General features: G+C 43.4%; 1 protein-coding gene and 1 non-coding gene across 2 annotated transcripts in view; one reads left to right on the top strand and one right to left on the bottom strand.

Moving 5' to 3' along the window:
• LOC125094959 (translation initiation factor IF-2-like) overlaps window positions 1-19804 on the top strand; it is a 52930-nt gene extending 33126 nt beyond the window's left edge. The window contains exons 5-8 of the mRNA XM_047720637.1: window positions 16330-16874; window positions 17146-17303; window positions 17351-17535; window positions 17864-19804. Coding sequence (XP_047576593.1) covers window positions 16330-16874; window positions 17146-17303; window positions 17351-17535; window positions 17864-18124 — 1149 coding nt within the window. The 3' untranslated portion in view covers window positions 18125-19804. The remainder of the gene's footprint in view (window positions 1-16329; window positions 16875-17145; window positions 17304-17350; window positions 17536-17863) is intronic.
• A 5148-nt stretch (window positions 19805-24952) lies between these two features.
• LOC125096680 (small Cajal body-specific RNA 20) lies at window positions 24953-25089 on the bottom strand. The gene has a single exon (XR_007126340.1). It is a non-coding gene; the product is annotated as a small Cajal body-specific RNA 20 (non-coding RNA).
• Window positions 25090-26800: the final 1711 nt, after the last annotated feature.

Genomic DNA, 26800 nt, shown 5'->3' with positions numbered 1-26800 from the left:
GCATTGCACACTGCTGGCCACGCCCTCCTTGAAAATTCTCTTCCCCAGCTCAGGTGACCCTCTGCTCTACGTCCACTTTGCAGTTTCCGTTGCAGACTCCTCATTCCTGTCCTCCATTTGTTTGTTTGTTTGTTTAGAGAGCGAGTGAGAGTGCCTGTGGGAGCAGGGTGGGAGGGGCAGAGGGAGAGGAGAATCCTAAACAGGCTCCACACCCAGCACAGAGCCCCACGCAGAGTCCCATGTGGGGCTCGATGTCATGGCCCTGAGATCGTGGACCTGAGCCAAAATCAATCAACCGAGTCACTCAGGGGCCCCGTTGCCCTTCTTGTAAATGAAGGTGCTCTCTTCAGGCTTCTGTCCTTGGTCCTCTTCTCATTTGTCTCTTCCCACACATCCTGGCAATCTTGCCCCCATTCCCTTGCCTTCAATTCAGACGTCTGTGCTCAAGAGTGCCAGGTCTTTCTCTCCTGCTCACATCCCTTTCCTGAGCTCCAGCTCTCCTACCTGGCTACACACCAGTCCTGCATTTACTCCAGAATCACTTCCAAATGGAATTTATTCTTTTCCTTCCTACACTTGTATTTTTTTTTTCCCTAGTCTCAGGAAGTAGGATGGATATTCACTCAAACCAGAAACCTTGAGCCACTCTCATGGGCAATTAGTAACCAATTTCTGTGGATTCTAGTTCTATCCCCATGGCCACTGCCCTGCTTTGTATCCTGATTATCCTGACCTGTTTGCACTTTGAATGGTCTTGCTGTCTCCCTTCCTCCATATTGCCACCAAAATATTTCTTTTTAAAATTGCAAGTTGCATTCTATGATAGGTTGTGCAACCGATTTAATGAATTGTTTTATCTATATACCTATATACTTCACATATATATACACATATGTATATGCACCATATATGACACACATATATATACTGTGCATGTGAATCACCATGTAAAATGTATTGCTATACATGATAATCCTAAAAGTTCAAAGCCATTCCTTTAAAACACAAAATTGACCAGGTCAGTGTCTTTCTTGCTTCACTGGCTTGCTAGTGTCTAGAGAATAAAGTTCAAATATTCAGCAAAATCTTTAAATTCCCATGACAGAGTGGCAGCCTACTTCTTCCACTTCCTGTCAAGCTTTCGAATTGGGGAACTTTAGGAGTACATGGTTACATGTCAGGAGGGACTAAGAGAACCACTGGAGAAACAGCTTAGGTCCTCCCCTACAGCAATAATGTTACTTGCTAGCTAGTCGTATGGAAAATCCTCTTTTTGTATTCAAAGAACACAAAATGTATTGCCAGTCAAATTCAAAAGTTGCATGAATTTTAAGGTGACATATTAGGATGTAATGAAAGACTCCCTGAAGGTTTGGAACAGGATTGTCCTGTAAACGTCGGAGAAGCACCCCTGCAAGCACATGGAATGCTCGGGCACCGTCCTTTCACGTCTCCCATGAACCCAAGTTACTCCTGTCCTATGACACACAGCTATAGTGATGTCACATGGAGGTCAGTGTGCCACAGGTCACACAAAGCATGCTGCTGAAACTGATGTTAGCCGGCGGGAAAAAAAGCAAACAAAAGGGTGTAGAGTCTGAGGTTCCGGTGCCCCTCTGTCACTTACAGGCACTGAGGCGCTAGGCGTGGCTCTTAACCAGATCGTGAGAGAGATCCAGCCACAGCACTGTCACCCTGTGGGTCCTTGAGAAATCTGTGACTGGTATGGAGCACTCGGGTGGCTCAGTTGGTTAAGCATCGGATGCTTGGTTTTGGCTCAGGTCATGATCTCATGGGTCGAAAGATCAAGCCCCGCATCCTTCTCCCCACTCAGCAAGGAGTCCCTTTAAAGATTCTCTCTCCCTCTGGCCCTCCCCCACTTTCTCTCTCTGTCCCTCTAAAATAAATAAATAAATAAATCTTAAATATGATATATCTATGTCCTTGGCCATATATCCCTGTCACAAGCTACGCAGGGATTTCTCCAAAGCTGAGTCCTCGGTGGAGGAGTAAACCTTTTGCATGTAGCTCCTCCCTGCTAAAATCTGAAGTCACTCAAGTCCTCTAAGCTCTATTTCTTCTGAAGAGTAGAGTAACAATACCTCTCTAAGGTTATTTTGAGGATGGAATGAGATAATATATGTAAAAACACTGTGTAAACACACCTCCTCTTACACAGCAAGAAGAATTTTACTTCTATTATTTTCAGCTTATAACCTGCTTTGCACCAAAGTTTTATATGAAGTTGGTTTTTCCATTAATACCTGGAACACTTTATATTTTAAACTGGTTTGAGGACACAGAAATTTTCTCTCTTTAATTGTGTCAGAAGTAGACTGAAAAATACATACCTCTAAAGCTCTCAGAGGATTTTATAACATTGAGAGAACATCCCCTAAGCTTTGCTGAAATTCTAATAAAATTATCACAGCTTGGGAAGTTATTAGCAATTTATCATTTCCAATTCTTAAAATGTGGATTCTACTTAAAGAAGAGAATATTTTAAAACTATCTGGTGGGTTCTAGGAAGATGACTACAGCAACAATGTAATTTTGAATCCAAATCTCAACATCAAAACACATAGAACTACCCAATAAAATAAAAAACCCATGAACAACATCTACACTGATACTAGGTAATGAGGCATCCACAAAGACTTCAAAATACACCTGAGTAAGGACAAACCAACAGCCATAGACCTGGATCATATCAGCATCTGAGCAGGAAAAGCAGAGAGAAGCAGTGAAGCTTAACAGATTTTGACAGACTTGAGAAGGGGAGAAACCCCAAATAGCAACGACTATTTTCCTGGAAAATGTAGGTAGGTTTTGCCCAATCCAGTAGATGGTGAGCGCACCATGTCTGTTAAAAAGCCTGAAGGTGTTTAAGCCGTGTCTGTCCTATGAACTCTCTGGAGAACTGACCTGCCACAGCTCCTTTCAAAGGACAGAGTGTCCCACAGAAGAGAAATGCTGAGAGTGGAATAAAAATTGGGCTGGACAGAGACAACAGAATAAAGATAGAAGGAGACCCAAATAAAAGTGTGTTGTGGGGAGGCAACAGGACCAGGAAATCTCATAAAGCAAGCTGATCCTTCTTAACTACATGAAAATAGCAGAAGAGGGAATTTGTGAAGTTAGAGAAGCTTACTCAAAACCACATCTCCTACTAAAAGTTATAGAAGACAATTTTTACATAAAGTGAGAAAAAAGTATTGAGGTCATATCCTTTGCAAAGTATCTAAGAAAAATAATTAGTAGAATAATATCCCTATGCCAGAAAGAGATATATAGAACAAATACAAACTGAAACTTTCTATCTCAAGATAAGCTAAAATACATTAAGAAAATGATACAAGACATGAAATGAAAACATTAATCAAAACTGTTAAAGCTTCAAAAATTTTAAAAACATTGCCACTGAGGTGGCAGAACCCAGGAGATAATCAGAAGTTAAAAAAAAAAATTCAAAAGCAACACTAAACTAGAAGGAACACAAAAGCAAATATAATTAAAGAGGTTATGCGTTGGGCGCCTGGGTAGCTCAGTTGACTAAGCAGCTGCCTTCACCTCAGGTCATGATCCCGGAGTCACAGAATCGAGTCCTGCATCGGGCTCCCAGCTCCAGGGGAGTCTGCTTCTTCCTCTGACTTTCTCCCCTCTCACACTCTCTCTCTCTCACTCTCTCTCTCCCTCAAATAAATAAATAAAATCTTAAAAAGAAAAAAAAAAAGAGGTTTTGTCTTAAGAGAAATAAAATATAAAAGGGACAAAATGTTTAAAAAATATGTTAAAAAACATTTGAAAGGAAGTGACAAATAGTGAAGATGGACAAAAAAGATTCAAACACAGGTAAACAGAATCTTTGAAGAAGAGATGCAAAACAAGGGACAAAACAAATAATTGAAGTGAACTTTCCTCAAATAAGAAAGAATGTGAAATTACGTATTGAAAAAGCACACTATGTAGCTGGGAATATTGACCTAGAATAATCAATACCAAGACATATTTTTAGTAAAATGAGTGAACTTTTAAAAAATGAAAATATTTCATTGAGTATTCAGTCAAAACCACCAAGTAACTTATAGGGTAAAAAATTAGATTATCATCAGTTTTTTTTTTTTGACAGCTATACTTTATGCGAGAAGGAAATGAAAGAACATATTTAAGAGACACAAGAAATAAAATGCGTGAACTAAGGATTTTTATATCCTGCAAAACCGACTTTCAACCATAAAAGTCACAGAACAACAGTTAGCAGCGTGCAGGATCTCAGAGAATATTGTTTTCATTAGTCCTTCCTGAAGAATCCAGTGGAGGGTGAGTTTCAGACAAAATGGTTAAAGGCATATAGTAAAACATAGTTGTCTGAAGAAATAACATTAAATGAGAGTTAAGGGAAATAACTATGTAAAAACTATATTCTTGCCTAATGTAGAAATAGTACAACAATAAAAAACTGAGCGAGAATGGAAAGAGTATATAAAAAATATTTTAAGCTCTTCTTTGTAATTATATTGTGGTCGTAATATGTGTGTTGTTATTCTGAGCCTGTCACGTGTACAATATGGATGAGTAACTATGAGATGTTCTAATTCCATCATCTACTGTATCCTTGGGAACCAGAAATCTTGTTATGGAGGAAAAGAGATATAGACGTAGTAAAAGCATAAAAAAAAGGCAAACTAAAAAACCCCATAATTTCTGAATTTTAAGTGAAAATATCAGTATAGTAGGCATATTGATCTGTAAAATTATGTCTGCAGGTGTAATTATCAATAGATAGATAGATTTCCTAGCTTTGCCACTGAAAAGGCCCAGAAGCAAGCATCCCCAGAGCAACAGACATGAGCAGCTGGATTGTGATCTTGAAATTGTAGAAGAAATCAGGACTCTTGGAAATGGCTGATTCCATGTCTGGGCCAAGACAAGTACAGGATGAACCTGGACAGCTGATACCAAATATCTAAGAAGTTATCAAAAATTAGTATGGTATATCAAAAGGGCTCAGAAGCCAACCTGAAAAGAATCCTATTGGCCAAAGATAGGAAAATATGAGCTTCAAAAGAGAAGTAATTGCTATTGGTTGAAAACTTACCAAATATGTTGAAATCATGAGTTTATGATAAGATCTTTTTTAAAAAGAGTCACCTTCAGAGAAGGATAAAAAAAAATTATTCTCTTAAAAACTAGCAAATAGAAGGAAAGAACCAAGTACTTTGTCCTACCTTTTCTTTATGAACTGTTTATCACTGAGTAATCAAATAATAGATAAGGACATGTATCTCCTTATAAAAGTATTTCAACCAATAAGTGAAAAAACAATGGAATTTGAATATCACCATTTTGCAACCTCCCAGGGAGTTAATGGATTCAGACATCAACAGTTAATAATATCACAAAAAGAGAATCAGCAAGACATCATATGCCTCCTTATGAAAGAACACAATACAACTTATCATCTTGCCCAAAGAGATAAAACCCAAGTTCAGTGACGCTTCTGAATCTAGCTGCTAGTTTTCAGGACACACCCAGGACACAGGAACATGCCACTCGGCTCCATGAGTATGAAAACACCTCCACATGGTGGAAGGATGAACCTGTAGAATGAGATTTAAAGGATATATTAAAAATATTTAGTGGTCAGAAATACAATGTTTATGGAGTGTGCTTCTGCCATGTAACTATAAAGAAACACATGGAAATAATTACTATAAATATTAGGATGATGGGTACTTTGGGGGGAGGTAGGTGGTTTGAAATTGGTGAAGGACATGGAGGATTTCTGGAATAGCTGGAAAATTCTATTTCTTAATTTGGGGAGTTGGCTACAAGAATGTTTGCCTCATGAAAAATAATTAATTAGGGTACACATTCATTTTGTATTGCTTTCTATACTTTGATTTTATAATAGATGTAAGGATTAAAACAACAAAACCTATTTAACATAAAGTATACCTATCACAACAAAGGGAGAATTTCAACAAGATTCTCTCATGTATCATTCAAGATCGATAAAGTGTTGAAAAGAACCTATGATATTTCTGGTGAATAGGATCTGAAAATAAAGAACCAGGTGAAATGAGAAAAGGGAAAGCAGGAAGAGTAGCCTCTCAATCCCAAACAAATCCAGGAAATATTTCATGGGTTCAGCTTTAATTATTGCTGAAACAAGTTAAGAGCCTTAAATATTTAGGTGGATGAGTTTAAGCATCGTTGTTACGCAAGATATCTTTAAGTGAAAAGAAGAAAGAAAAAGGAGTGCCAGCCTATATGAACATGCATTTCCAAGGACACACCTGCAGCATGGTTAGGACAGACAAATTCTAACTTGCAGGATGCATGCCTGAAGGAGTTCGTTCTGTTTCCCGCAGAGTCTTACCGGCTCACCCTGCCCGTCCTTCCAAGTGGGGCGAGTGACCCGGTTAACCCAACCCTCTCACATTAGACCATCCAAAATAGCCGCCGCTCAGTCTACTCTACCTTTCCTTTTCTCCCTTACCGTTTTCTTTTTCTACCATTCCTATTACTGTCTCTTTACTTCCTCTGTTACAACCCATACTCCTTTGTCTAATTCTATTCTCTGTCATTATTAGACTAGGAAATATTTGCTAGTTAGGACTTTTGGTGCTCTAGAGTGTCAGGTAAGTCTACGAAACAGGAGCAATAGGGGGGACCACTTACTTGACCCAGAAGTGACTCCCATTCCGAGTTAGTGAGTAAGTTTCTAAAGGAAAACACATTTATCAAAGTTTAGGATTAGGAATAAAACTCGCTTCTTAAGTCAACATAAATTTCAATTGCCATTTCCAGAAGCCTCTGAAGGCTTTTGGGGACTGTCAGAAATATCACCATAATGATTTTTCCCGTTTGTGGCTCTTCCAGTCTTTGCCTTCTACGATACCCTTCCCACCATGGAGGCTGAAAATGCCAGATCCTCACGCCACCCCATTCAGCGAGGGCAGGGGCTAGTCACTCCTCCTCCTCCTCCTCCTTCTCCTTCTTTTATTTTAAAGATTTTACTTATTTATTTGAAAGAGAAAGCACTAGAGAGAGAGAGAAAGCAAACACAAATGGGGGACAGAGGGAGAGGGAGAAGCAGGCTCCTTGCTGAGCAGGGCGCCTATGTGGCTCTCCTTCCCAGAGCCCTGAGATGGTGACCTGGGCTGAAGGCGAACACTTAATTGATGGAGCCATCCTGGCACATTGGACTAGTCACTGATAGGACCAGCAAGAGAGTCTGTTGAGAGGGTAAAGGGGAGGGCTTTGAGGAATGACTTCACTTCCCTATTGGGGAGATGAAAGAAGAGTTAGTGCCCCTGCCTTGGGTCACAGTTATGTGAGGACCCAGTGAGGACCCAGTATTGGAGGAAACGGCAGCCCTTTTCGGTTATGAGGAGAAAAGCTTATGGACAAAATCCTACAAGCTAAGACTGGTGAAGTAGAAAGCTGAAAACAGTCTGAGATCTTGATAGCATGCTTACGCTGCTAAATTAACCTGCCTTGGGACTTACTTCCGTGTGACATAATAAATATTTACATTGTTTAAGACACAGATGGAATTTTTGACCCTGTCGGTAAGGACAGGGCCTATAAATCCCAGCAAAGAAATACAAATAAGTGTGTGGGAAAGTTACTGAAATGTACTAAATAATATTTTTTATCTAGCTTTATAGACTTTGCTTAATGTTAGCAAGATATATCTAATTTTAGGCAGATAGGCTTCGCAGGCAAAATAGGATTAATAACATTAGCAAAAATCATAAGTATATGATGTGAACTATTTCCACTTTCCATAATCTCCACTGACACATGACTAATCTAGAAATTTGGATTGTGTTATAGAAACCGTTCAGGACAGATAGACTCTCATGTCAATTTTCTTCATAAATAAAATATTTTTATTATAAATAAAACATTATAAATTTCTTCCCAACAGTTGCTTACATTTTCTTTCCTCTCCCATGATCAACAACAACATCCTGGGAAAATAAGGAAAGTCAAAAATCTTTATAACAACTCCGTAATATACTTGCATCTAGCCAAAGGTATGTATCTAGATAGAGAATGCAAAGAGACAGCAATATTGGCAATAGAGATAGGCTAGATCTAGTTTGAAGAGGGAGAGAGAGACAGAGACAGAGACAACATACAAGCAGAAGAACAGAATCTGAAACTTATCATTGCCCAAGTCCCTGCATGCCCTTTAAAAAATATTTGAGTTTTTTCCAAAAACACATGAAAAGAAATAGGTTGAAGAATTTTCCAGATGGACTGTGACCACCGGGACATTCTGAAATAAGTGCATGATCAAGAACTGAACGCAAGAAGAGAAAATCCCTGTTTTAACTGAATTGAAGAGCTCCTGAATCATACACAAATCTTTTTCATTGTCAATACATGATTAATGAAGACAGTAAAGGAACTTAAACTAAAAGGATATCTGCAGTTTTCCACTTTCCATGAAAGAAAAATAGAAATGGAAATATAATTATTTCACTATAATCATTTTAATAGAAATTACTCCAGTAGGGGGGAAAAGACCTAGATTAATTGTAGAGAATGGCCGATTAAAAATGCTTCCCTAGGGTATGTTGGCAGCAAAGAACAGTTCGATAGAATTTCTTTAGGAATCAGGTGATGTGGAATGGTAGCATTGGATGGTGTCCAGGTGAAAGATTTCTCTTCTCTTTGAAAACACAATAACTGGTTACTGGCTTTCCATTCCTTAAATTAACTCTTCGAAGGCTGTAATTCTTCATTCTCCTTTTTTTTTTCAGATTAACCAAATATGTCAATTTTTTCGCTTAGATACTATTTTCTAGCTATCATCAACTAACCATAAATCACTGTTGAATATTTTTTTCACCACTAATGCAGTATAGTCAAAACTATTTACCTTAATTACCAATGTAGATTCCCAGGCCATACACTGGACCTACTGAACAAGAATGTCTGGAGGTGGGACTCTAACCCACACCAAAATTTGACAACCACTACCTTAAACAATTCCACATCTTTCTATTTGAATGGAAAGATTTGAATTGAATTTGACCAATTATTTTTTTACAATGGGCTTAGCTAATTTAGTATAGAGGACATAGTATCTTTCTTATAAATTACATTTATGCTAATCCTTCCCATCATCACTTATACTGAAAAGCTATCTCTCTTTTAGTTTTGACATGAATTATTTCTAAAATTGTGGAACTAGTATATGGCAAGTCAATTTCAAAGTATTTCCTAAATGAAACATGCTAAGAAAAACATGATCCAACGAGTCAATTTCTATTTTTACTTTTTTCCTTCATGGAGCGGTCTTGAACAGCCTGCTGTTATTTGTTGTTTGTTTTTATCTCTCTCTATTCATGTAAAATTCAAAAATGGAAATTTTTAAAAAGAAGGCGTTATGAGGGGCACCTGGGTGGCTCAGTGGGTTAAAGCCTCTGCCTTCGGCTCAGGTCATGGTCCCAGTGTCCTGGGATCGAGCCCCACATCGGGCTCTGTGCTCTGCAGGGAGCCTGCTTCCCCCTCTCTCTCTATCTGTCTGCCTCTCTGCCTACTTGTGATCTCTGTCTGTCAAATAAATAAATAAAATCTTTAAAAAAAAAAAAAAGAAGGCGTTATGACCTATAGCCTCTATAATCTTTACAGCATTGGCAGGTATCATTGCAGTAACAGACTAATTCTTTATGAAAGAACACAAAGTAGTAGACCTTTATTTTATTCTAATTCATTTAATTAAATGTTCTACCTACCTAAAAACCAAGTGAAAGTTCCTAAATAATTTCTGACATGAGCTAAATTTTACATCTGATTCATAATGACTGATTATAACCCTATGACAGTTACAGAAAATTAATTAGTTATGAAGAACAAGAACTCTAGAAATAAAAATGCAGAGGCTGGAAATTGAATTATGATCTTTTCCACACCATGTGGAGATAGTCAGATGGAATTAAAAAACTCAGGTCACTAAAATAATATTAAGGAAGCTCTTTATTAAACATTTTTTTCCAAAAATATATCATATTATGGCAATATAAATTACACAAAATACATAAATATTTTAGCTGTGGTTACAAATTTGCTGAAAAAGCAACTTTCTGTCAAGCATGAAACTTGTAAAACTCAGTTTATTTTCAAATGATTTTGAATCACTTCAGATACATATTAAAAAGGTACATTTGGGGCTTTCCCCTGATGAATCAGTCTCCAGAGGGTTTGTCTTAGGAATCTGCATTCACAATGCTAAACATTTACTTATTACCCACACCAACAGCATTCTGGCAAAAGTGCCAACTTCTTCACTCTCTCGGGCATCCAGATCCCCCAAGCCACAGAGCTTCATTCCATCTTAACGGTGGACATGGGCTGTTTGCCAGAAGTCCACAGTTAAGATCTGTTGCACAACTGGGCAACTGCTTCAAGAGGTAATGAATTTTGTCCTTCTTCAATCACCCGTTTTGGTATAGAAATTTATGGGCTGGTGTTATTATCTAGTGACAATTATTTTTGCATCCTCTTGGCAAAGTTTGATGGCAATTCCAACTACAACATTCTCACTTCACTGACCCGCTGGTGGACAAACATTTTCTCTATTTTCTAATGGAAAGATAGAAAGCAAGCCTGCATAATATTCCAGGAGCTTTGAACAGAAGATTCTGCTGGTGCCCTGTTTACACGGGGTTTTGTTTTCGATTGGTTTGGTTTGATTTGATTAAGTACATTTCATCTTCCAGAAGGATGCCAAAAAATGCTGGTGTAATTTAAGAATAATACCTTGCAATAATCACAGTTTGTTAATCCCATCCCCTCGCATGAGAAGGAAGCAATGTTCCATGATGATGTCAAAGAACCTGTGAGTCTGACCACACTCAATTCCTTCTTTCTGTATTTCTCCTTTTCCTTCTCCTTGATGTTTTGTTTTATTTTGTTTTGTTTGTTTTTTGTTTTTGTGAGGTTTTTCTTTTTTTTGGCTCATTTCCATTATTACTAGAAAGCTTAAGTGTGGTGCTCACCTCTAAAGCTCTTTACACAGCTAAAGTCTGATTTTGAAATAAGACTTTACAAAAGATTAAGTGTAGTGTTTTCTAAACTGTGTATGCCTGGGTTATTAATAGATTTTATTTGAGAAAAATAATTATAGGCTTAAATTTTTGTGTTGTGTATGTGTAAACCAAATGTTTTACCCAGGATTCCTCAACCCAGGAGAGATCATGATGGAAACACCATTAGTAGCATTATTAGGTAGCACTAGTAGTACCCAGCATTAGTAGGGTAAAAACTAACCTAGCATAATTTACTATATCATAGTTTCTGGGGGTCAGGAAAATAGGAGCAGCTTAATTAGGTGGTTCTCTCTCAAGGTCTCTCAAGTGCCACAATCAAGGCATGGACCAATACTACAAACATCTCAAAGCTCTGTTGGGGAAGATCTCATTCACATGGGTCTCTCCACAGTGCTGCCTCACAACATGGTAATTGGCTTCCCTAGTGAGAATGATCCCAGAGAAAGTGAGAGAGAACACTCAAGATAGAAGCTTCAGTCTTTTTATAACCTAATTTTGGAAATGACATCCTATGTCTTTCATATACTATTCATTAGAAGCAAGTCAGTTTTTCCAGCCCACATTCAAGGAGAGGAGCTTATACAAGGGCACAAATACCAAGAAATAGAGGGAATCATTGGAGGCCATCCTAAAGGCTGCCTACTGCAAATTTCTTTATTACAGGAATTTTCAAGCCTTTAAGATACTACTTGTCATTGTAAATGTCTTTGAGGGATAATACAGTAAGCTGTATTTTCCAAACTATTTGAACTTAGATTCTTTCCATCTGCCCTCTCTGTCAATTTTTTATGGGCTTAGTGTTTTAAGAACTTGCTGTTTAAGATGTCCTCAGACCACTAGTGAGATTGTTAGAAATGCAGAATCTCAGGCCTTACCCTAGACCTACTGAATTACTGGTAATATTACTTATTCGTTTTTTTTTTTTTTAAGATTTTATTTATTTATTTGACAGAGAGAGACAGAACACAAGTAGGCAGAGAGGCAGGCAGAGAGAGAGGGAGAAGCAGGCTCCCTGCTGAGCAGAAAGCCTGATGCGGGCCTCAATTCCAGGACCCTGAGATCATGACCCAAGCTGAAGGCAGAGGCTTAATCCACTGAACCACCCAGGCACCCAATATTACTTCTCCTTGAGTCTACTTCATCTAATATTAATATAGCCACTCAACTTTTTCTTGATTGATTTTTTTATGGCATAACATTTCCCATCCTTTTCTTTTTAACCTATTTAAGTACATCTCTAAACTTACAGTATATTTCTAGTAAATGGCATGTGAATAAACTTTTGCTTATTTATCCAATCTGACAACATCTGCTTTTTAATTAGATGTTGAGCCATTTATATTTAATGTAATTATTTATATGGTTGGATTTAGACCTACCATTTTTAAAGTTGTTTTGTATTTGTCAATTTGTTACTTATCCCTCCCCCTCCATCCTATATACTTGCCTTCTTTTGGAATATTTTATTGTTCTATTTTATCTCTACTGTTGGCTTATTAATTATACCTCCTTTTAAAAGATTTTAGTGGTTGATCTAGAGTTTACAACATACATCTTTAGTTTATCACAGTTTAATTTCAAGGATTACTATATCCCTTTAAATATAGTGAAAGAACTTTATGGTAGTATACTTCCATTTCTTCCTCTCATTCCCTGTCATACGGTCATTCATTTTAATTCTACATGTAAGTCCCACAGTGCATTGCAACTATTTTTGCTTTAGACACATCTTTTAAAGTGATTACAATAATAAAAACTTTTATGTTTACTTTCATCATTTCTAAAGCTATTTATTTCTCTATAGACCCAAATTTCCATCTGCTATACTACTCTTCCTACCTGAAGAATGTCTTTTAACTTTTTTATAGTGAAAGTCTAAAAATGAAATTTAAAAAACCTTCATTTGTCTTCAAGTTTTTGAAAGATATAACTGGGCATAGAATTCTGGATTGATGGTATTCTTTCTTCTACTTCAAAAATGTCACTTATGTAGTTTTTTTTCTTTTTAAAGATTTTATTTATTTATTTGACAGACAGAGATCACAAGTAGGCAGAGAGGCAGGCAGAGAGAGAGGGAGGAAGCAGGCTCCCTGCTGAGCAGAACCCTGAGACCATGACCTGAGCCAAAGGCAGAGGCTTTAGCCCACTGAGCCAGGAGCTCACTTGCGTAGTTTCTAACAAGAAGTCTGCTGTAAGTTTAAGCCCTCTGCAGTGTGTCGTTTTTCTCTGGCTGTCTTTAAGATTTTGTCTATATCTACTATTTTCATCAATTTTGGAAAATTCTCATATTTATATCATAAAATATTTCCCCTGTCTCATTCTTCCTCTCCCCTCCTTTTGGGATTCCAACCTGTGTTTATTAAACTACTTGATATTATTTCACATACCTTGCATGTTCTGTTGAAACTTTCTTTTTTAAAAAATTCTTTCTTTGTATTTCAGTATGGATAATTTCTATTTACTATATTCAAATTCATGGGTTTTTTTTTTTTTTTTCCCTCAGCTTTATCCAGTATTTTGCTAAGGTCATTGAAGGAATTACTCATCTCTAACAATGTGCTTTTAATTTCTAGAATTTCCATTTCACATTTTTAATAATTTACAAGTCTCTACTGGAATTTTCTATATATTCACATGTTTTCTACCTTTTCCACTAGATCCTTTAATATATTATCACAGCCCAACATATGGGTCATTTTTGAATCTGGTTTTGTTGATTGCTTTAAGCTCTTAAACAATGGATTTTTTTCTTTTCTGGTTTAGGTATCTTGTAATATTTTATTGAATGATGGATATCTTTGTAGAAGAACAGTAAAAACCGAAGTAAAAAAATATTTATACCAAGAAATGAGTATGCCTCTTCTGTCAGATTAGAAATGTAGGTGATTAAATCAATCTAGCAGGAGGTGAGCTGAATTTGGGTTCTATTCTTATAATAACAATAAATCCTTTGTTATACCACATGAATTTTTTAAAAAAGATTTTATTTATTTGACAGAGAGAGCGAGTGCGAGCACAAGCAGGGAGGAGGGGCAGAGGGAGAGGGAGAAGCAGACTCTTCACTAAGCAGGGAGCTGGGGCTCAATGTCAGAACCCTGAGATCGTGACCTGAACTGATGGCAGATGCTTAACCAACTGAGTCACCCAGGTGTACTGTACCACAGGATTTTAATTTTTCTGCTATTACCTTGTTCTTAGTGTAGAAACTGGGGTGCTGAAGTTTTTCTGAGTGTCCCTTAGCTTTCAGCAGTTCTTGCATGCCTGGGTTCCAGAGGGATCTCTTCCCACTTTCTTCTTCCTCCTTGTAAGGCTGTTTGTTGCTAGTGTTGGCTTGTGGTGGGGCAAGAGGGTTCTCCCTTCTCCTGGTCAGCTTTGTTCTTAGGCAAGTCCTGTGTACCTGGGCCTTAAAGGTGGGGCTTTTCCAGTATTTATTCCTTTTACCATTGCTGACAAATGCTGCCTTGTTTCTGTGGTATGCCTTCAATGAAAGAGGGTTTCCCAGAAGTTGCCAACCTCTACTCTGTCAGTTCAGTTCAGGCCCCCGAACCCCAGTGCTTCCTGCTGCTCCCCCAGGGGCAGAGAGTTTGCCCTTCTCTCTTTCCACCAGAAGTAAGAGTCTTCGCCATGGCCCCGTGGTCGTAGTGTTTTATGCTCGTTCCCCAATAGCTTAAGGTCTTCATATCAGAGAAAGGTTTGGGGGACGTTACATGAGGTCTCACGATTGTCCCCCAGTGACAGAACTACCACCTTCCAAGATTGTTATCTCTGGAAAAAGATGTATTGCTCTTCTATAGAGAAGAATGTGGTGTTTTGAGTTAGCTTCTTTACAGATATTCACTAAAGACCTGCTACATGAACAACAATTTTTTTTTTAAATTTATTTATTTGACAGATCACAAGTAGGCAGAGAGACAGGCAGATAGAGAGAGGAGGAAGCAGGCACCCCGCTGAGCAGAGAGCCCGATGCGGGGCTGGATCCCAGGACCCAGGGACCATGACCCGAGCTGAAGGCAGAGGCTTTAATGCTCTGAGCCACCCAGGCGCCCCAGCAATTTAAATATTAACTCATTACACTGCTGCCTGCCCTTTACCAGATACCGCTGCAGGAACGCGTATTTGTCTTTCACGGAGCTACCTGTTTCTTTTAGCTACTTTCCATCATGCCATCCCAAATGAGGCTAAACCAAAATGAAAGTGGTTAGGGGGAAAAGCTGTTGTGCAAGAGGCAAGCGCACACCTCACACTTGGATCAAGAGCTCTGCTGTTTCCCTGGAGACAGTCTTTAGGGCACACAGGTGGAAGTTTAACGGTTTATGTGTAAAACTCATCCCCTTCAAGAATTCCTTACAAGGAGATCACGGAGTTCCCAAAGCCATCTACGGGCGTCCACATGGTGCCACGGATTTGAGAGCAAATAGTTAAACCTTACGCTGAAGCAGGGAAAGCCTGGTTCGTGAGTCCTACTTACACCTTTGGGGAAAACGAAGCTGCGTCATTTTTAGGGGATGATTTCTGTCACCACTGGCTTCTCCGAGGCACCTAAGCAGAAGACCAGAGTTAAAAGAGAGGAGAGGACCTTCCGCTCCAGTCAATGCTTCATCTGAGACAGTGAATTACATTAATGGATTTTCAGGGCCTGAGGAAGATCTGTGCTTCAGAAACACAGAAATGCAATATAATTTACTTAAGTCTGCGAGTTCTATGCTAATTACCGGTATTCAGGCCGCTCAGGTATTTCCTCCAGTTTCGCTGCGACGTAACTGGCACATGATGCTGCGGCTGCAGGGGCGCCGCGTGACTGACACGCGCCGCGGAATGTCACTAAGTTGGGGTCCGTCACCTCACGCGGTTACAGTACGTCCGCGCGAGGAGAACGTCCGTGGTTTACTCTCGGCAGCTCTCAGGCGAGCTTATTGTTAGCATCCGTGTCACACCGCGCGTCACGTCACCGCGACGTACTTACAACTTTAAATCCGGACTTTCTGACCTGCTCTGCCCGTCCGACCCCCCTTCCTGCGCCCCCACCCGGTGGCAACCGCGCATCGTCTTCCGGATCCTCGCGGACCGCAGCGGACTTCGGGGCCGCAGCGCAAGGCACGTCCCAGCCTCTCCCCGCGGGGCGCCCTGGCGCTCGGACACGCGTCCTTGGGCAGCGACCGCGCCTGCTGCTGTCTCACACCAACGTTAAAGGAAACAAAGGGAAAATTAACTCTTACTGGTAAAAAAGGGGGTTCCTCCAAAGTCTTCCCCTTCACAGAGCATCACTCAAGTCCAAGGATGCAGCCCTAAAACCCCGCAGGTCACGCACGGGTCGAGGAAGTTTGAGGCAAAACCCACAGTCGAAGGGCCCCTCCCCCACGACCGGCACCTCGCGCGGAGACTGCCGGGACCGCGGCGCGCCCGACGGCCTCAGGGGCAGCGAGGCCCGGAAGCCCTGGGGTGGGGGGGCGAGGCCCGGAAGCCCTGGGGTGGGGGGGCGGCGCCCGGGAGCCCCGCGGGCCTGCGCCGGCCGCGCCCCACCCCCGGCTGCGGGAGCTTCGCGCCGGCTACTCCTCGGCCGCGGGAAGGCGGGGTCTCGGGCTTTCCCGCCTGCGGGCCCCGCCGCTCCCTCGTCTCTCGGGCCTCGCGCGGTTTCTGCTGCCAACCGCCCAGCCGGCCCGCCGCGGTCCGCGCCACCGCCCTGGTCCCGGGGCGGGATGCGGCGGCACCCGGGGCGCTGGTGGCTGCTCCTGTGGCTGCCGCCGCTGTCCGCCCCGCCCGCACGCGCCGTGCGCGGAGAGGAGGCGGCGGCCGCGCTCTCAGGTAACCGGGCCGGGGGGCGGGCGGGCGGGCGCGGGCTCCCGGCTTCCGGCTCTCGCGCGGCGGGCGCCCGGCAGCTGCTCCGCCCGCGCCCGGCGTCGTCGTGGGGGGGTTGGGGGGCGGGGACCCGGCGGGCGCTGCCTCGTTCCTCCGGGCACCGGCACCCGCGCCAGGCCCAGCCCCGCTCCCCGCCTGCTCGGGCTCCCTGGTGTCTCGGGCGGCACCTGGGCTTTTTTTTTTTTTTTTTTTAAGATTTTATTTACTTATTGGACAGAGAGAGACAGACCGAGATCACAAGCAGGCAGAGCGGCAGGCGGGGTCGGGGAGGAGGCGCCCCGCCGAGCAGAGAGCCCGACGCGGGGCTCGATCCCGGGACCCTGAGACCATGGCCTGAGCCACCCGGGCGCCCCGCACCTGCACGTTTTCCTGGTTTTAGCAGAAGCAAAACGGCGGAGCTCCGAGTCTCGCCGGGTCCCCCCGTCGGCCGAAGCAGCGGCCGCGGCGCGGACGTGCGGTGGTTCGTGTGCGGCCCCGCAGCTGCCCGGCCCCGGCTGCCGTCCCCTGCGGCCCCTGTAGGCGCGTGGCTCGCGGCGGAAACGTCCGTGCTTCTCCCGGGGCGGTTGCTGTGGACCCGGGCCAAGAGGGCGACGGCTTCGTCTCCGGGGTGAGGCCGGGGCTCCTCCGCGGACGGGCTCTGTGGCCTGGAGCGGGACCCGCGGCCGGTCCCGCGTGACCCGATGCTGCGTGTCCCGCGGCGTCGCTGCGAGGTCAGCGCGCAGTGGGACGCGGGCATGAGGGACGGTGGCTGCTGGGGCGCCGCCGCGGTCCCCTGCGGGGGGGTGCTCCCGGGATCCCGCGCGGAGGGGCAGCTGCTGCTCACAACGCGCAGAGCATCGTTCCGCCCCTCCCCCACCCCCGCACAACATCCTTTAAAGGTTTCCTGGAGCTGTTGTCCACCAGCTTCTCATCTCTTCGGCCACCTCTGTTTGCAGGGAGCAACCAAGCCTGGTCTTGCAGGCTGGACAGAGGACCTCCTCCTGCGAGGTCGGGGTTCTTTGTCTAAGGATGGAGATGACGGCCGGATTCTGCCGGAGCTGCCAACCCCTGGGACTGTTGCAGTGACTTCCACTTTGGGCGACCGCTCTGTACCGGTGGTCATCGAACACTCAGTTGTTGAGTGTTCACGAAGTGTCAGCAGTGTTAAAAGTGCTCTGAGTGCATTATCCTGTCCAATGCCTGTAATAGTCCTCTGAGAGCAAGTACCGTTAGATACCCATTTTATAGATGGGGAAAGGCAGGCTTAGTAAGAAATGTAACCATTCTACACGGATCAACAGATAAATCACAGACGTGTCCAAGACGGAGGGTTTCTGAGCATGGCAGCAGCCAGAAACTTCTAAGTAGGCCCGGATCAACATCCAGAACCTTCACTTCTAGACTTTCCTTCCATGCCCCCATCCACTCGTAGAATTACCTTGGTCCCGGCCCATAGTCTTTATCAACCGTCGTTTTCTCATCATACGATAAAGTTGTTCCATTGTGGAATGATTTCCAGCATTTTCTTCACCTTTTTATTTCCTTCTGTGAACCTAGTATTTCTCATGTTTGTGTTACAACATTTGGTGTTAACTATGACTTCTTTTGTTTGGTTAGCCAGAGAGCTACATAAATGCATGTCAGAACTACTGTTCTGCCCAAGACATGCAGGAGGTACACTGAGTTGATAAAAATTCTAGCGCAGAGCCAAGAAAAATGGCAACTTATGAAGCCTTATAGCAACTCTTCCCATTCCAGATACGCTTTATATGGGACAGGCTGTGGAGCATCCTGGATCCTGTGGTGTGCTAGTGACAACACTTTGGAACCCTTGGACTAGACTAGATCTAAGGAACATTGCTGCTGTAAAAGTGATTTTATGAACTGAGATCAAACAGCTGGGACTTCCTTTCATAATAGGGCCCATTTATAACATGAGAAGCTTGGATTAGATGATACTTTATTGTTGTAAAATTCTCTTCAATGCACACACACCCTTCCATAAAATAGAGAACATCCAGAGCCAGGCTAGCTTTCTGTCACCCTATTTGGAGGAAGGTCAGAGGCAAGTGACAGGAGAGGCAGGTAGTTGGCTGGCTGAACATTATTCATGGTTGCAGCCCAGGTTGAGGACCCTTGAAACCATGTGTTGTCTTATGATGTAGTTCAGGCCACCGTGTTGAGTTCCCAGGCTTGAACTATGTAGTGATAGGCCGTTTGAAACCACAACCTTCAAATTCATCTAAGGAGAAGAAAAATCAGTCCTTGAAGTTAAAATCGGCCTGAATGTGCATCAGTATGTGCTAATTTCAGATTCATTTTCTATGCACATTCTTGGAGAAACAAAAATCAAGATTTATAGTCAATTCTGGTTAAACTAGGGTTAATAGAATAGAGAAGTTACCTTCTAACTTTGGTGCTCCATGCTAACTCCTTTGAAAATGTGAATCTACAAATAATACCCAGAAAAATCCTTCCTTTGAGCTTTCAGGAGCTAAGTTTTGTTGGTTTTTGCTTTTTGTTTTTATTTTTTTCCCTCTTCTTGTCCCAAAAGAAAAGCAGTAATAGGCCAAATGGAGAAAATGGCTCTCTAATTTAATAAGTGATTTTATTATTCTGTTATAGTTTCATCTGAAGATATTTTCTTCCCATATGAGGGCCATATGAAGGTTAAATTTTTAGAAGGAACATTACTGAAGTATTTTTATGTTGGAAGTTGTTTAAGATCTGCTGAGATTTGAGGAGTGTTTGTGCTTTTTATTTTTAGCATATTCTATAAGTAGGCTTAAGTACTACCTGCCTTTTTCTGAAGTTTTGAATATTTTTACTTTATGTATGACTAAATTCTTTAACTTAAATATGTCCTTTTAGGGCGCCTGGGTGGCTCAGTGGGTTAAGGCCTCTGCCTTCGGCTCAGGTCATGGTCCCAGAGTCCTGGGATCGAGGCCCGCATCGGGCTTACTGCTCAGCAGGGAGCCTGCTTCCTCCTCTCTCTCTGACTGCCTCTCTGCCTGCTTGTGATCTATCTCTCTGTCAAATAAATAAATAAAATCTTAAAAAAAAAATATGTCCTTTTACATTTAGGAAAACTAATAAATGACAAAAGCTGTCCAAAGTAGTAATTTTAAATGTAATTTATTAAAGCGGGTGATAACACATCTGTCCCTTTTTGATATAAGCTATATAGTCTTAAATTAGATTAATTGAATATTTATAAATTGAGTACTATTTAAAATGAACTAAGGAATCTCACTGGGTAAGGTCACCCTGACTCAAATTCTTTGGTAATGTAAATAATTATGCTTTGTCTTAGCAGTCTGGGCGCAACTGTCCAGAAAGTCAGAAATCAGTTTTATTGCAGAATCAAGAGAATCTTTTGAGGACTGCAGGGAGTTGCAGAAGGTGATGATCATATCATGGCTGCAACACAGCCTTGCTGGGGGTAGGCGTAGGAAGGATGGTATTCAGGGTTGGCCCTGCAGATCTTTCTCTAGATCTGGAATCAGGTTTGAGGCCGTGAATACCTGGGTTGTGGGGCACCTTCTAGGGGTGGAAACATACTCAGCCTCAGGTGGAAGCAGTAGCTGTCCCTGGGCAGGTATTGTTCTCGTCTGATCAAATGAATGATTATTATTACATTTTTCTGAATCCCTAGAAATTCCCTTTTGTTTTCTGAATTGTACTGTGAGAGCATTTTGTTGGTATCATTGTGATATCTTTGGGTTTGCCTACATCTGCCTCTAGGAAGTTCCATCTTGACAGAATGAACCAGCAAAGACAGGCCCCGTGAATAAATGACGCCCGCAGACAGCAGGCAGCTTCCCAGACTTCGGGGCTCGAGCAGCTGATAGGTTTCAGATAAGCAGTCCCGCTGCTGCATCTTCTGTTCCCTCCCTCAGGTGGAGATGGAGGAAGTAAAAACTGAATAGTAAAATGTCTCTAGAAGAAGCCTAGATAAACAGTGTTGATTGTCACAGTTACTGCTTTATGCTTAGCCCAGCTAGCCCATGGCTTAAGGTTTACACGAACTGCCATGAAGCTGGATTTGTGGTTTCTTGTAGCTGTTTCTAGTTCCTTAGATGTTTAGGGGCTCTTAAGTGAACTGAATGAAGTTCATCTCTGAAGAGAGTTAGTAATAATGAGGGTAGCCAGAGGACACCATGAAATGCTAACACCGTCTGTTATGTCTCATGTGTTGTGTAAATTTGACATCAGCTTCACCTCAAAAGCCAGAGACCACTCTGGAGAATTCCAGGGGGAGTACCTCACAACATGCCTTTAGTAGTGTTTCAGTGGATATCCATACCAGAGCAACCTACCTCTGTCTGTACTTTGCTTAATCCTGTAGAGGACCGAGGAGAAAATCAGAGCAAGTTACTTTCGTCTAACTGGGAGGTCCCTTTTGCAGGATACACTGATGTGCTATATATGAGTAAAACAAAACCAAGCTTCTTGTTTCTTGCTTCTCTCTGTTCTTCTCTATCCGGGAAGGATAAAGAAGGTCCCTAGCCCAAGGGATCGTAAGGATTATAGCTTTCAACCCTGTAGTTAAGGTATATTGATGATGAGGTGGGTGAGGGGGAGATGTAGCCTGTGGGTTCCGTGGGTGGGATGTGACCCAGGCTGGATGGGGTGTCTGATTACATCAGGTTGCTTCAAGGGGAAGGCCAGAGTGCACCTCCTTTTATGGTGCTGACTGGTACCGGGCAGCCTTTTACAAAGATTGGCCAGGTTTTCATTGTCTCTGCTACGCACGCCCAAATGACCCACCAACACTCTCAAATTACAACCTACGTACAAAAGGCAGATATTTAAAGGCTGGGGATCCGGTAATGAACATGCTGTCCCTGACTTTATGGAGAGACAGAGTATAAACTAACAATAGTATGAGGAAAAATAAAGTAGAGTGAGAAGAAAGTGGGTGAAAGGGGTTGGAGTGTGCCATTTTAGACAGTGGGGTCTGAGAAGGCCTTCCTGAGGTGATGTTTGGGCAAACCTCAGTTATCAGGAGAAGCTCTGCCAGAAGCTGCAGAGAGCAGATTGCAGGTCAAGGACTCAGCAAGTAGGAAAACTCGAGGCAGGAGTGTCTCAGCATCTTGAGCGTGGGAGGGCTGGTGTGGCCTGAGCAGCTGAGAGAAGGGAGAAGAGGAGAGAATGTCAGAGGTACTAGGTCCTTGGAAGGGAGGGTGGATTTTGTTATGGTTGCAGCCTGAAGTCATCGGTTTTCAGCAGGTAAATGATGTGCTCTGATTGATGATGTTAAATGATCTATATGCCGATTGGAGAATGGCCTGCAGGGGAACATCACAGGGGTGATGCTGGAAGCAGGGAAACCAGGCATGTACAGTAATCCAAGTGCAAGGAGATTGGCTTGGATGACAGAGAAGCATTTACTTCTAAATTCAAATTATCACACTGTATTACACCATCTTGCTCGTAAGAGTTACAGACGTCGCATGATTTAGGAGATGGTCTTAGGACCAAGTAGAAAAAAACTCATTGGAGGGCAGTGTTTGTTTGCAAAGTTCAGGTCCCAGAAAGAGGCTATTCCCTCAAACAGCTAACAAGAGGAGTAGTTCCCTTTTCTTACAGGGCTGATTCCTTGAAGCAGCAGGGCTCACCGGGAGAGGCAATGCAGGCAGCAGCCCTGGAGTCACCCTTAAGAAAAGCGCCTAACTGGGGCACCTGGGTGGCTCAGTGCATTAAAGCCTCTGCCTTCGGCTCAGGTCATGGTCTCAGGGTCCTGGGATCGAGCCCTGCATCGGGCTCTCTACTGGGCAGGGAGCCTGCTTCCCCCCACCACCTCTCTGTCTACTTGTGATCTCTCTCTGTCAAATAAATAAAATAAATAAAATCTTTAAAAAAAAAAAGAAAAGAAAAGCGCCTAACATTGGGCACAAGTGTGGTATTAGGAGAAAGCCTGAAGAGAGAGCTGGCTGGAAGTCAGTGTTTGTACAGTGGTCTGGGACTGCTGCGGTCTGGACCTGGGGCGTCCCCACCCTTCCCCTTTTCTGTTGGAATGCACTCCCTTCCAACAGTAGGCAGGGATTCCCCTCTTTTATTGAGGACCCCCGGCGTAAAGTTGTCAGCTCTTGCTGCCTGGTTTAGCCCTGTTCTGCTCAGGGACACCACAGGAGACCCTGGAGAGGCACAATGAGGGACACCAGGAGGCCGGTCCACAGCCCTCCCTCCAGCCCTACCTCTGCTTCCACTACCTGGAGGCTTGTAATGTGCTTTCGCTGCTCAGGTGCTCCCGGGTTCTACACTGCCTCTGACATGGTCTTTTCTACAGCTGGCTGCAGCCCTTGGATGGCCAGGAGTGCCCTCTCCTTGCTGTGGCCAGGAGTCCTTTGCATCTCAGATATACCCGAGAATTCGCCTCAGCATGGGGTGCTTTGTGTTGGTCACACTGGTTCTGCATTCTCCTTTTGGTCTTGTTTATAAACAGGCCATGCTGGGGGATGCGTTTTTAATTTTTCCTATCCTCTATGCAGAGGGCCTCTGGACCTTCCTTCACGTGCCTCTTTGAGACCTGTCTCGTAGACTCTTGTGTTTGCATCTCAGACTCTCAAACTCAGCAAATTTGTTCATATATTTAAAAACATATGCATTTCCTCACCATGTTAAGAGTAAAGATTAAATGATTTGACAGTGTCCCGATGGAAAATACTGGATTCTCTTGTGACTTTCGTGTGGTCACGTGGGTGGGCACTCTCTGCGTCTTCTCCCCAAGTCTGTCTGCACTTTCTCCAGCAGAATGCTTAGGACGCTTCTAGCAGGCCGTGGACCTGTGTGGACTCATTCAGTATTATTCCTGAAGTGGACGAAATTGTGACTAGTTACTAGTTACTCTGTCCTTGCTCATCTTCGCTGTGGCGGGTTGTGCTGGCATTTCCCTTGAAGGAGATGGGGGATGGGCATAAGGTCCCTTTCTCTGTGTGCCCACAGCGTTCGTTCTCTGTTTCCTGTTGACAGAGCCGGTGGTGTCACCTTATCCTGGATCCAGAAGAATTTAGGATTTTCATCTCAGTTCACTTTATTTGTTTTCCCCGCAGAAAGTGGTTTATTGCTTTTAGAACAAAATATGCTTTTAGAACTTTTGTTCTGAAGAAAAACAGAACTTGAAAACTTCTCTAAAACATGATTTTGTCAGCTGATGGAAGTAGGCTCTTCAGCATAGAACATTTCCCACTTGCAACTGTGTGAGACCAGAGCTGTCAGACTGGAAAAGGCGAACCCTTAGAACTGGGGCTTTTTGGGGTGCCTGGGTGGCTCAGTGGGTTAAAGCCTCTGCCTTTGGCTCAGGTCATGATCCCAGGGTCCTGGGATCGAGCCCCACATCGGGCTCTGCTCAGTGGGGAGCCTCCTTCCCCCTCTTTCTCTGCCTGCCTCTCTGCCTACTTGTGATCTCTGTCTGTCAAATAAATAAATAAAATCTTTAAAAAAAAAAAAAAAAAAGAACTGGGGCTTTTGTGCTTGTGGCTGCTGTACTGAGTGTCAGGTCTGACCTCCTTGCCCAGACGCCTGCAGAGCTCCTCCTCAGCACCCACTCACACTCTCCCTCACCACCCTGCTCCTCACAGTCCTGTAGGGGATTACATATGGGAGACGTGACTTGGAGTGGTTGGATGGAACAGCCTGGCTGGTACCCAGCTAATCCAGGCAGGGAAGAATGAGTTAGGTGGCCTCAGATGCCCCTTCCACAGCCGAATTCCCCACTTTTGGACACCCTGTCCTCCCCAGTGATATATCCTGGGGCCAAAGCCATTATTTGTAGGAGAGCAGGAGGTGAGTGCCCCACTCCCTCACAGGCATCTCTGTGGTAGATGACTACCTGTTTAGGTGTGTTTGTTAGGTGTTGCCTGTGGGGCAGGCCGGGCGCCAAGCTACTTTGGGGGCAACACAGGCCAGGATTGGCTTGTGAGAACCTGGCACTATCCAAGGAGAGCTCAAGGGCCCAGGGCCCGGTGCTGCCACTTCAGACCCTAGTCTGGCTCGGGGTCAGCACGCCTGGTGTAGACCAAGTGGGGGCTCCCAGTAAGCACAGATGTCTGAGACAGGAAAACAAGCCTGCCAGCTTGTGGCAACCCTGACCGTGATCCCCAAGGGCAGATCTTGGCCTCCAGCCCTGACTGAGGAATAAAAGGCATCTCACCTCATTTTAAATTCTGGTACAGAGGCAGCCACAGAATAAAATGAACCCCATTACTTAATAATTTTCTTATGCTATTTACCCTCTCTGATAAAGCACCTGTCTCTCCTCCTCTGTATATTATGGTATATGGTGTTGTGTTACACATTATTTAATGTTACATATAGTACACAAATGCACATATGTTTATACACACAGACACACATATGTATCTACTTCTGTCTCCAGATTTCTCCTGTGCTGCAGACCCGTCCATCTTCACATAGTCCCACAACCGGAACTTAGTTATGTCCCAGATTGAACTCATCCCACTTTCCCTGCACGAGCTTACATCTTCTCTGGTGTTCCGTATTGGCGTGAAGGGCCTTGCCATCTCTCCACTTAACAGAACTGTCCTTTCTTATGCTGCCTTATCTAATGACTCTCCAGAGCCTGTTGGTCCCTGGTCATGAGTGGTCTTTAATCTGTTCGTTCTCCCTCCTACCCAGCTCTGTCCTTGCTTAGGTTGCTGCAGTAAACTCCTTGGTGGTTCTTCTGCTTTCAGTCTTCTTCACCTCTAAAATTGCACGTTGCTTAGAGAATGCTTTTTCTAAAACACAACTGGGTGCCTGTTGTTTCCCTGGTAAAACTGGTGATTCTCTGTTTGTTTGTCCTTCCCTCCCCTGCTCAGTGTCTGGAAGCTGACGTCTGTGGGCTGTATCACTGGGGCTGCTTCAAAGGCCCTTTGGTTCCCATTGTGTTTGGCCAGGGAGAGGCCCTGCTAGGAGGGCAGGAGACAGAGGCAGACGTAGTGCTCCCTTCGTCCCACCATCCCACGTTCTGTCAGGGATTGCATCCCATTAGACTGTCCTCCTGGCTTGAGAAGCTCCAGTAACATCAAGCCCTACCTTTGCCATTTCAGGCCTAGGGATGTTACAGGCTTCCTGCTGTCATTGATGTCTAGGAAGTTCCCAGTGCCTTAGCTCACGGTGTTAATGCCTTAACTCTGCCCCAAGCCTCCTGAACTCTTCCGTAAAACCCTGGGGAGTGTCAGCAGTTTCCTGCTGGACTTTGATGCTTACCTAAAAGGCTTCAGTGCTCTGCATTCAACGCGCTGTCTGTACTCCTTGAAGTGGTGGCCACTGTTTGCTTCTCACTGCAGATGTTGGAAGGCCCCCGTGTATTCCCCGTACGCCATCCTCGGTGAATGACTAAACCGCTTCCGTGATTTCCCTCATCTCTTGCCGCCCTCTGACCTGTCTTCTCTGTCTCGCTGCCTCCGGCTTCCCCTTCAGTGCTCTCTCACATTTCCCCCTTTCTAGGAAGTTGCCCCCAATTCTTACCCTCTGCTCCAAGACTGAAGTACCTGTTCTCTGTGTTCCTACAGTAGGTTCCATATATCGTAAGAGAATTGACACGGGACTGTAATTTTTTTGTCTGTCTCCTGTGGGCTGGAAAGACTGAGGGACTGTAACTACCATGTAGAAAAATTCATTGGTTAGAGAATGTAAAAACAGCATTATTCTTGTGAAGAAAAAGAAAAAAAAAGATTCTGGGAAATAAAATATTTTAGGAAGTACTTCTCTTTTCCGTCTCTCAGTTCTAAGGTGTAAAGCTCTGAAGGAAATGGATTTTATTACAACATCTGATTCGGACTGTTACTGCTACAATCGAAATTCCCAAATGGAGTGGAAATATATGTGGTCAACTATGCAGGTAAGAGCCTACATTTAAATCATGTCTTAGGAACTGAGAATTAAAA

This window comes from Lutra lutra, chromosome 3 (genome assembly GCF_902655055.1).
Source record: "Lutra lutra chromosome 3, mLutLut1.2, whole genome shotgun sequence".
In the NCBI taxonomy this organism is placed as follows: domain Eukaryota; kingdom Metazoa; phylum Chordata; class Mammalia; order Carnivora; family Mustelidae; genus Lutra; species Lutra lutra.
This window is presented reverse-complemented; position numbering and strand designations above follow the sequence as displayed.